Source organism: Opisthocomus hoazin, chromosome 2, assembly GCF_030867145.1.
Source record: "Opisthocomus hoazin isolate bOpiHoa1 chromosome 2, bOpiHoa1.hap1, whole genome shotgun sequence".
Lineage (NCBI taxonomy): Eukaryota > Metazoa > Chordata > Aves > Opisthocomiformes > Opisthocomidae > Opisthocomus > Opisthocomus hoazin.
The window spans coordinates 63,494,862-63,505,667 of record NC_134415.1 but is presented as its reverse complement, the minus strand read 5'-3'; the positions used below and the strand labels follow the sequence as shown (position 1 = coordinate 63,505,667).

The 10,806-nt window shown below is 43.0% G+C and overlaps 1 protein-coding gene across 1 annotated transcript; it reads left to right on the top strand.

The window, feature by feature from the left end:
* The first annotated feature begins 5,883 nt into the window (after positions 1 to 5,883).
* On the top strand, positions 5,884 to 8,644 carry GJE1 (gap junction protein epsilon 1). Its single transcript, XM_075446504.1, has 3 exons — positions 5,884 to 5,922; positions 6,512 to 6,694; positions 7,084 to 8,644. The coding sequence occupies exons 1-3, from the start codon at positions 5,884 to 5,886 to the stop codon at positions 7,477 to 7,479; spliced, it is 618 nt and encodes a 205-aa protein (XP_075302619.1). The 3' UTR covers positions 7,480 to 8,644.
* Positions 8,645 to 10,806: the final 2,162 nt, after the last annotated feature.

The window sequence follows — 10,806 nt, the reverse complement described above, 5'->3', positions numbered from 1 at the left end:
TCCTTGAATATATAAATGTGTTAAAGTTGTGTAAATTACTGATTCATACAAAGCTAATTGGTTTATTAGAAAACCCAGACAGTGCTCGTCCTCAGAAATGATCAGGCTAGAGATTTCACCTTTACCACTAGGCAACTGATAGGAATCGTCACAGAGCCCCCCTGAAGTGATTCTTGTTACTGATCAAGTTTCCTCCAGACGGTGTTAAATTCACCTACACTCCCTCCAAGGCAGCCTTACTGTCAGCTTGGATATTTGTCACAATTGCTGGTACCCTCTGCCTTGCTAAGCGTACACAAGCTTTTCTAAGACCACCGCTACGCAGGTTTCTGCAAACCAGCCAAAACACGTTTTTTTTGGTTCCCCTTGGTTGGATTTAACACTTTTCTTTAACATGTTGACCTCAGAGTATGGTCCTTTGACTAATTTATTTGAAAATTCGTTTATATGTGAAAAATCAATATGATTCTCATTGGGAGAATAGCTTAAAGTCAATAGGTCTTCAATATTGATTCACTTGACACATCAAGAATTTGAGTCTTTTTGCATGAATACCAACAGAAGAACGCTTCAAAAGCTTCTATTGGCAAAACTTCTTGCAGTTTGTGTGGAAAGAGGTGAGACCCCTTGCTCTTTGTCACAAATGACCACCACTCCTACTGCTACCCTCCAGGAGAATTTCTTCTATCCTAACAATTTTTACCTGTCCTTTAGTCCAAACGATGGAATTCGTAAGGTAGAGGAATTAGGAACATATTCAGTAGGGGTTTATGTTCCTGCTTTTTATCGTTACTTGATTTTATCTTCTCTATATTTTCAGAACGCTGAACAGCGAGGAAATAAGCTTTGGAGACTGTTGAGTGTCTTCAGCTCAAAGGAAACAGAAAGTTGGATTATGCTTTTAGTGTCATTCAGCGGAGGTCTGTGTAAAGACAAGGGAATATACTCAAACAGCATGAATTATAATTTCCTGCAGAGGCGAAAGGGAGAGGGAAAATATCTATAGACCCTGACATAAAACAGCTGGAATTCAGATCCCTACATACTCGTTAATCATTCTCTTTTCAAACAAAAGAATCCACCCAACTCTTTGGATGTTATTCCAGATTACAGTCTAGAGACAATGTCATCGTGCAGCTGTGACACAGCACTTAGCACAAGAGCAAAGGAGTGAACCCACAGGTAAGCCTCCTTAGTGGGAAAGAAACTGTGCACGGGTTGAAACCAGCCAGCGCAGATGGAGTGTATCTGGAGGTGCAACACCACAGGGCAGGGACTGCAGCACCTTAGAAACGTGGGAGGAAATTCTGGTTCATCAGTAATTCCCAAATGTAGAGGTGCAAAATCAGTCCATATAGGAATGAGGAACTCCACACACACCTCACAAACGCCCTCTGCCGAGATCTGCTTCAAACAGGGAAAAAGGCTTCTTTCACGTGTTCGGGCAGCTCAAGGTGCTTGATAATTCCAGGGATAATTCCAGATTTTCACATCACAACAAACTTTGTGTAGTACCACAAAGAGTCAAGCACATCTGCCACCAAAACCACCTGCAGCAAGTAGCCTTCAGTTCAGTATGCATGCTTGCAAACTAAATGAGAACTGTGGTCAAATGCAGCCCTGGGAGTGATCATGTTTGAAGGCCTGATCATCAGTCATTCATTATAAAGAAACAAGGCAACAAACAAGGAACAAGTACTATTTGATTTTAGACACCGAGCATTAGGAACCAAACCTTAGAGAAATTTTCATAGTATCACGCATTAGACCAGCAGATACAGTTGGAAAAAGTGGACATGCATTGTAGCAGAGAATGACTTCTCCCAGACAGTCAGATATAAAACAACCTTAACTAAGTCGTGTCTTCTTTCTTGCTACTTGAATACAGGCTTTCTTAATTTGGTGGTGGTTTTTGTTGGCACAGACTTCCATTACCTTCCAGCTTCTCAAGTCAGGGGCTCTATTTAAAGGACAAGAGGATACAGAAACAGATCAATTCCCCTATCCCCAGGTTTCAGAATAGATAACAGGGTTTGCTACTGCTACTATGTGGGTAGCTGGAAGTCAGGCCAAGAAGCAGCTGGGAAGAGTAGGCAGAGTTGGAGAAAGGATGGAATGGAGACAAGGGCTCTCTGTCTTGGTACAAAACACTCCGTATTGTGGAGCCTCCAAGGAAGACAAACAATCAGCTTCTAAAGCCACATCTCTAAGGCCAGACCTCAAACTCTTAAGGTTAGACATCTCAACACCAAGCCTCTACAACTCTTTTACTACGAACATAGCACTGAAAGTTAATCATCTCATAGGCAATGCCAATGCACTCCCTGGGAGAAACGGATATGAGAAGAATAACTCTAAAAAAAACAATTGCTGTGGATTGGTGTAGAGAATGTCACAAATGACATAAGCTAGCATATGAGCTATGTTCAAAAGACAAATGCTGAGTTTGACTACAGCTGCTCAGGGATAAGTTCCAAGAAGCAGCTAACTAGCAGAAAAGGTGCCAGATGTGCACCATGTAGCCCTTTCCCCTTCGAGATTCCAGAAAACAGAAGAAGTAGCTACACCCCATGGTCAGAGCTGAGCTGTGTGTGCCAGCAGGACCGTGCAGTAAACCCAGACTCTATTTAGTCCATCCTTCTCAGCTCCCAGACTTTGCATCCTGCCCACTGCTCTCCATGTCAAACATAAACCAGCAGGCAGTCAGCAGGGTCAGAGGAAGCCAGCTGCCCCCTAAGCCTCCTGCCCCAGATACAGGTGAGACAACCTCCATCTCAGGTCCGAATTGCAGTGCAGGCACCAGTTTGCAGCTAGCAGAGGCCTCCAGTGGTCCTAAGCTTCACTGTGGGGAACTCTGCAAGTTAAAATGGAAACCCAGGTGTTTCCAGCACTAGGAAGTGCTGGAACGCTGGCAGGAGAGGCTGTTCTCCAAGATTTAGGCATGCAAGCTCTCTTTTGGCAGACACAAACTTATCTTATTGATACTAGTTCATTTTTTTGTGTCGTTACATTTTGTGCCATTTTCTTGGTGCCATTTTTTCATGGCAGAAGGATAATAGAGGTCCTTACATTTAAATACACTAATAAAGCAATGAACTGGGTGCTTAATATTAAACACACAGTTCATCTCCCTCAGTACAAGTGCACTTTTATGCATGCATTTAGTTTCCATTTGTTAAACTGTGATTATTCAGCAGCACTGCAACTCATTAAAAGGTTACAGAGCATACTGCTGAGCTGCAACCTTGAGCTGAAAGCCGGGCCTAGGACTCACTTGGAAACAAGTGTGATATCAACATCTTCCATCCCATTTGTACATGACAGACAACCAACAGAGAGCTGCTCCTGCAGGCTGAAGACAAATGATTTTCTGTCAAGAAAGTCCCAAGGAAGGGTTTCAGTTGCCTTAGCAGACTGCATCCAAAGGGGCAGCACAACGCCAGCTTACCCTACTCCCATCTCAAGTTACCCTCTTCATGTGGTGTTACGAAGCACATTATTGAATACACGTGACAAGAGAAAAACACTGTTCCTCCTAGGGCGAAGATACCGGGCTTCCTGCGCTGCAGCTCACATGACACATATTTGAGCCACCGCCAGTTTTACTGTGGGCCCATTCCTCACATTCAGTGCGGTTCAAGCGCAGGCACCCATGGGGTTTGTATTGGGTTTATTTGACAGCATCTCCAGAATTCGTTTTGTGTTTCAACGTAGCTGTATTCCTTCTGTCTTCCCAGCACTAAAGCAGAGCATTGCCAGCTAACTCTTCTTTTAGCATCTCTATCACAGGACAGAAATTCAAATTTCCATAACGTTACTGAGATCATACAGAGAACACTTTGATTGTCTCAGATTAGATGATCCAGTCAGGCTATCGCCACCTACCAATAAAAGGATATGAAGTAGCATTTGTATAGTGCAGCTTTTTACCTAAACTGTGTTCTTAAATATTGTTTCTGCCTACAGCAGAATCAAATGCTTTCTGACAAAACTTAATGATTATTGCGGGTTCATGTTCATCAATTAATGTGAAAACAGTTGCCACTATAGCAAGCATAATAAAAAGCATTGAAAGATCTACTTCAGGTTAGAAAGTAGGAGATTTTCAGTTTTCCCATTTTTTAAAACTTTAAATTTTTTAAAGTTTTTTTTAAAGCTTTAAGCCTTTTTAAACATTTCTGCCTAAAGGGATCATAAGAAACACCGATACAAGTATTCTTTGAAGTACATTCAACAGTACGTTTTCAATAGCAACTGACATTTTAAAATAATTAAATGATTAAAATATTACTGATATTAAACGTCTGTCCAGCATGCTGAGCTAATTTAGTAATTTTATAGTATTGTGGGAACATGAAGAATTGGTTTTGGATTATAATTACGATCCATATGTATTATGAGCCGAAGAAAAACAATTCAGTGTAATTATTGCATTTTTTGTGAAGGTTAGTCACACATTCTGAGAACCACAGCATTTTGTGGCAGACCACATACCACTGTGAGATATTACTGCTTTCAGTTCATTCAATATATACAAACCTCAGCACTCTCTCTACACAGTGGAGCAGCAGATTGCATCGAAAAAAAGTTTAGAAACCCAGTCCCAGTGCTACTAATACAGCACCTTATACACTCCTCCAGGAGATAAGTAGACATATAATTAACTGCCTGAAAAAGGAGCTGTAGTAAACAACACACACTTATTGACGCGCATTTCACCTTCTGCTTAATCCAGCTACTTCAGCAGATGCAGGGCAAGTTCCCCTTACAAAGGGTGTTCTGATATCTTACAACAGTTACTCCCACCGTGCCATAAATGCAGTCGCTGTGGTACCTTTGGAGCCACAGCAGCCAAATCCACACATAAAATGAACCCCGACTCCCAGCCCTTCCCTCCTCCTACCTATGTTTCTGCACCTACGAGCATACATCACAGAGGGAGCAACACTCTTTGTTACATCGTCCTGAAGTCACACCAGCTACGAAGGAGGCTTTCTCATGATTTTAGAGATAAAAGAGTAAATGCTCCCCTTTGGATTTGGTGGCTGGATTTCACCTTCCTGTGCACCCTCTTCAGAACGCCGAATAAGCTGCCGTGCACCAGCAACTGAAGAATGAGCTTCACCTCTTCCTCTCGTCTGTTTCCCATCTCCATCCTTCCTCTCTCCGCCCTCTCACAAGACTCCCGCTGGGTTCAAACCAAGGTGTTGAGGCGCGTCCTTGCGCCTCGCTGCGCGGCTGTCCACACCCAGCAGTGTCTGGCACGGGCATAGCTCCTCTGGAGTTCTTCCAGCTGTGTGTATGGAGTAGGCTGACAAATTATGAATAGCAACCATCGCCGTTACGTTACTTGTAGCAATCCTGGAGTGGTTAATATTACTTGTTTTAATTCAAGTGCTGTTATTTGTTTGAATTCAGAATTTTGTACCTGCAGCTTCTAAGCTCTGTTGCATCCTTACTTGTTATTGGACTTAAAAATAAGTTATTAAGCTTCAGATGGTGTACACTGAACCCGCCTGCAGCCCTGGAGGCTGTCGCTGTGCTCCAGTTCACGGTGTCCCGGCCGCTCTCGCCGGCGGCCACCCCGAGGGTGCTGGAACCGGGACCGGGGCGGGGAAGAGCCGGGGCAGGGGACCCCCGCCGCAGGGGCCGGTCTGGGGCGGCGGTCGGTGCTTGCGGGGACCCCGAGGCGGGGGTGCCAGGCCGGCGTACGGCGGCGGGGCAGTGGCGTGGCGGTGGCGGCCGGGGCTGCTGACGGTGCCGGCCGGGGATTAGCGCCCGGCGCCGGGGGGCCCGCTCCTCTGCGCCCGCTCCCGGCCCGGCCGCCGGGGCCCGCCCGGGGGCACAGGGCGGAGCGAGCCGGGGCCGGGGCGTTCTGCAGACATGTCCCCCAACTACATGCGGAGCTTCTCGGAGGGCTGCGTGAGTACGCGGGGCCGGGAGCCGGGAGCGAGGGGTCCGGCCCCGAACGGCTCGCACCGCCCCCCCCCCCTCGCCGGGTACGGAGCGGCGGTGCCGGGCGCGTTCCTCCAGCGGCCCTCTCGGCAGCTGGGCTCCCCATCGGGACCCGACGGCCGCCCGGGCGCTGGGAATGCCCCTCTGGGGACGGGGAAGTGGAATTTGCGGGAATTACAGTCGTCAGGGTCGATGATGGCGCGGCGGTCCGTGCTTTGCCATCGCCCGGCACCACCCAAACCAGCAGCAAAACGGAGGGGCTTTCCCCCCAAGGCGTTCTGCTCCGTCTGGTCCGTTCTGCAACAGCAGATAAGGGCAGTGAAGCAAAATAACTAAGGGCTAGACAAATGAATGTTTATATTAAATTAGTAGTAACAAGAAAGTGTGCTAAGCCGTTATTTTGTTGGAAAGCTACTGCAGCCTTCAGAGGCAAACCCTCTCCTTTCAGACAAGTAGAATAAAATAAGTATTTCGGATAATGAAAAAGAGCAAGTAGGCCTCCGACAATAACGCTGTTCATTTTTGTTTTCGTGTTGAATAACCCTGTGATTTGCAGCTGAGGCCACCAACGGTAATTGGCCAATTCCACACTCTTTTCTTTGGCTCAGTCCGCATGTTTTTCCTCGGTGTTTTGGGCTTTGCTGTCTATGGAAATGAAGCCTTGCATTTCAGCTGTGACCCAGACAAGAGAGAGGTTAATCTTTTCTGTTACAACCAGTTCAGGCCTGTAACTCCTCAGGTAATTGTCTTTTTTTTTTTTTTTTTAAATTGTGGAAATCCAATGTTAAGAAAATAAACCGCAGAACTTAAACATAATTGTTCCGTATAAGAAGTAGTAACTATTCAGCTAATTATCACTTCGCTTTTCCATAAATATTTTCCTTTTAATAACCTTTCACCTGTGACTAAATATGGAGTTGTGCTTTCTATCCTTCACAACAACCCTCGCATTTCAGAAACCAACTGAATGTTTCATATTAAAACATAACAACTTTATTGTCATCTAAGTGTTTATACATTGGATATGTATTAAAAACAGCACTTGCAAAATGTTCCAGTATGCGCACATTGTAGCTGTCCCGATGCAGTTGTAAATGATCTGACAGCGACGTTTCTGCTACATTTTAGGTATTCTGGGCACTGCAGCTGGTGATTGTACTGGTACCCGGAGCCTTTTTTCACCTTTTTGCTGCGTGTAAGAGCATCAAACAGGAAGATATCCTCCAAAAGTCATTCTACACTGGTTTTTATATCTTCTCTGTTTTCATAAGGATTATCCTTGAAGCTGTGGCTTTTTGGCTTCAGATTCAGCTCTTTGGTTTCAAAGTGAACCCAATCTACATGTGTGATGTGGGAGCACTTGAAAAAAAGTTTAACATTACCCGGTGCCTGGTGCCAGAGCACTTGGAAAAGACAATTTTTCTTATTGCAATGTACACGTTTACTGTGATTACAGTGGTCTTGTGCATTGCTGAAATTTTTGAGATCTCATGTAGAAGGCTAGGTTTCATAAAAACTCAGTGATGTCGTCACTCCTAGTCATTTACCACCCTGTCCACCTGCAGTTTTACAACAATGATTTCAAGCTGACAAAAAACTTTTCCTTTCCTCTGTGCAGTGCTGCAGAAGAGAACCACACTCCTGATTACTGCTGCAGAGTAGGCATCTGACACTTACTCCTCATCTAAACACCACCGCATTATGTGGATAATCTTTGTGTCGATGTTGAGACCAAAGGCAGTAAGATTTACAAGAGTGACATTTTCATGGCCTGCCACATACAATAGTTTTGCCTCCAGAGGAGTGGCTGTGTGTGAGGAGGACATTATTTATAAATGTATTTCAATTCACAGCTTTTCTGAACATGTGCAATCAGAGCCAGTAAGGTTACTGACTTTCCAGGAAAAACTGTTCCAAATTTCCTACATGTTCTTATGGCTTGAGAGTGAAGCAGTAACAGTGGATAATCTCTGGGTACCAAAAAGCAGGGCCACTGTTGCAACCTGCATCTCGGAGCCCGGGGGCAGAAGCTCCTGGCTAGGCTGTGGTGACAACATATCCATCGACACCAGCTTACTTTGCAGCAGCCCAGCTAGGGTCATCTGCTAGCTGTGAACCTCCTTTTAAAAGTGAAAGGCTAGCATGATATTCTTTGTGCTGACCGGAATGCCTTACCCTCATTATGTTCTGGCTTACAATATAGAAGATTCTTACCAATTTCATCTGATCACATTTAGAAGGAGTAAGGGGGCTTTATGATTTAGTTTTGCATCAGAGGCTTAAAAGTGTCAAAATAAAATCTCAGAGACAAGCCTTTTCTGGGTCCAGCTATAACTTGATTTCAGTGGGAGTTTTGCTTGTGTGTGACTGCAGAATTGGGCCCACAGAATTTTTTGCTACATGTGTCACATCTAATTTCTTATTGCTCTGACTACAGTTGCTAGAATAACAGTTAAAAAGAAGTCTGCATAATAAAATTATTCCATGTAGTAAGTGTACTTGGATAGGTTAGGTCTTGAACTTTATATAGGTATCAGATGTTTTCGTGTGCAATAGTTTCTTCTTAAGAATTAACAGGCATCTTAAACTTGGAAATGAATGATTAAACTTGGAAGTGAATTCATTCATTATGTTGAAGTGAGTTAATGGAAAAAAAAACCCAACAGATTTCAGAACTGGAAAGAAAGGAGGAGGTAGTTTCCTGTATAAAATATGTACCAATAGCAATCATAACTATTAGGTATTTTCCATTTGTTTTTCAAATATCCTCAATTTCTGGGAAAACAAAACAAAACAAAACAAAAAACAGGTTTATTCCTCTTCCTCTTTCATCATTTTCTACAGCTACTAAATTGAACAGTTTCTGTTCTGAATCTCAGTGAAATAAGAGACTCGGACTCATCACTACTGAACAGTGATCCAGGAACCAGCAAAGTCAAAAGGAATCCCTCAGCATCTTTGGACACAATTTAAGGCCTGTAACACTGAAGGGAAGAACATCTTTGTGTCTTGAATTAAGTTTAACTTACGTGAAAAACCATTCAGCATAAAAGCATAAAAAGTTAGGGTCCCAGTGACAGCATTTGGGTCCTTTCAGGAATATTGGGAAAATTCTGGAAAAATTACTGCAAAATCTTTTAGGACCAACTGTTACTTAAGCAGTCCCAAACAAGGTTGCGTTGTAAGAGCCTTGTGGTGCTCATCCACAAAAGTAGTCCTCATTACATAAATGGAGTTGCATGATTTAGGTGTCTTGGATTTGACTGATTCTGGGCCATTTAAATCAAAATGGGTCACAACTAGAGGTGTGATTTTTTAATATTCTGATCAAGAACAAGATGCTAAATTTCAATACATTCACTGTATTAATGTGTTAATGTCGTGTTATTTTTTTCCCTATAGAAATAAGCTATATGTTGTCTTAAATATATGTCCAGTCACCACTATCAGATTTGTACAATATTAAACTAGTTATCTGATATTTGCAAGCATGACAAGTGGAGTAAGAATCATTGTGCTAACTTCTCATTTGTATAATATGCCATGTGCCTTGGTCGATACATGCCTAATTTTTTTGTTGTATACATAGGTATGCATCTGCAATTACTCTCTGCAATTTAAACTTATGATCTCAGGTAAAAAAATCTTTTTATTCATAAATAAAATACAATATATCTATATTACTACTAAAAAGAAGAGTTTACGTCCATGTGCTAGGTACAGTCGTGACCAACTGTACTCAAATCACACAATCAGATGTTTGTATAATAATAAAATAACTTCATCACAACCTTGTCAGCATTATCCCTGGTGCTTAATATTTCCGTTGTTTGTTGTTCTTCTTCTGTAGATTTCAAAGCACTTCAGAAAGGTCAGAGGAGTGCCAAAACCCCCAGCCCCTCAGGGGATGTCCCTGTTACCGTCAAGAGCCTTGCAGAGCCAGGATTGGCACAGGACTGCCTGAGGATCCCTGGGGAGGCTCTAGGAGCTGGATTAGCCACCACCATGCCCTTTCTCTTGGTGGTCAAAATCTGGAACATATTAAAACGCGTTCTTCTTCCAAATCAGATACAACATAGATTTTTTCCCTGCATTCTCTGAGAAATTAAAATTGTCAAATTCCCCCGTTTCAGTTTTTCATTTAAAAACAAAATGTGCATTGTTGCCTTTTAGTGCAAATGTTTTCCTGTGACTGATTCCATCATTAGTTTCTGGAACACGTTGATAGAGATATTATGTCCACGTAAAGAAACCATTTCCCCATGGTTGTCAACACTTCTCTTTCCTACATTTGCCATTTGTTTTCTTGGCACTCATTGTACTCTCATGTGTCTCTAAACTTCTCATTCTCCTAGTCTTCTAAACTCCCACCACTTTTATCTTCATTTACATTGCTTTCTATCAGCTTCCTTCCACTCTGAGATTTATAACATGCCTGCATGCATTTCTCAGTATTGCACTGATTTTAGCTCAAATGCTTAGCACATATTTGAGATGATCCTGAAGGCTTTTGTTGCCATTATGAAAGGAATTGTAGAATACACTTGGTGATTCTTTGATTCAGTTCTATTTCTTTACACAGCGAACATGAAGTCCTGTCTCCCAGAACACAGCAGAAAGTATTTTTGTTGCTTACATCAGGGTCATATTAAAAGTGCTTCTTTGACTTTTTCATTGTTTTCCACCATACTCTAGCCGCCTCATTTTCACAGACAGCACTCAAAGCAATCCCCAGCTCATGCATTTGCAGTCAGTTTTGTCTCTAGCCAGACATCATGCCCATTTCAGTTCTCACTTAACAAAGAGCCGTAATTGCTCCCTCCATTGTCTTCAATGAAACAAGCGAAATAC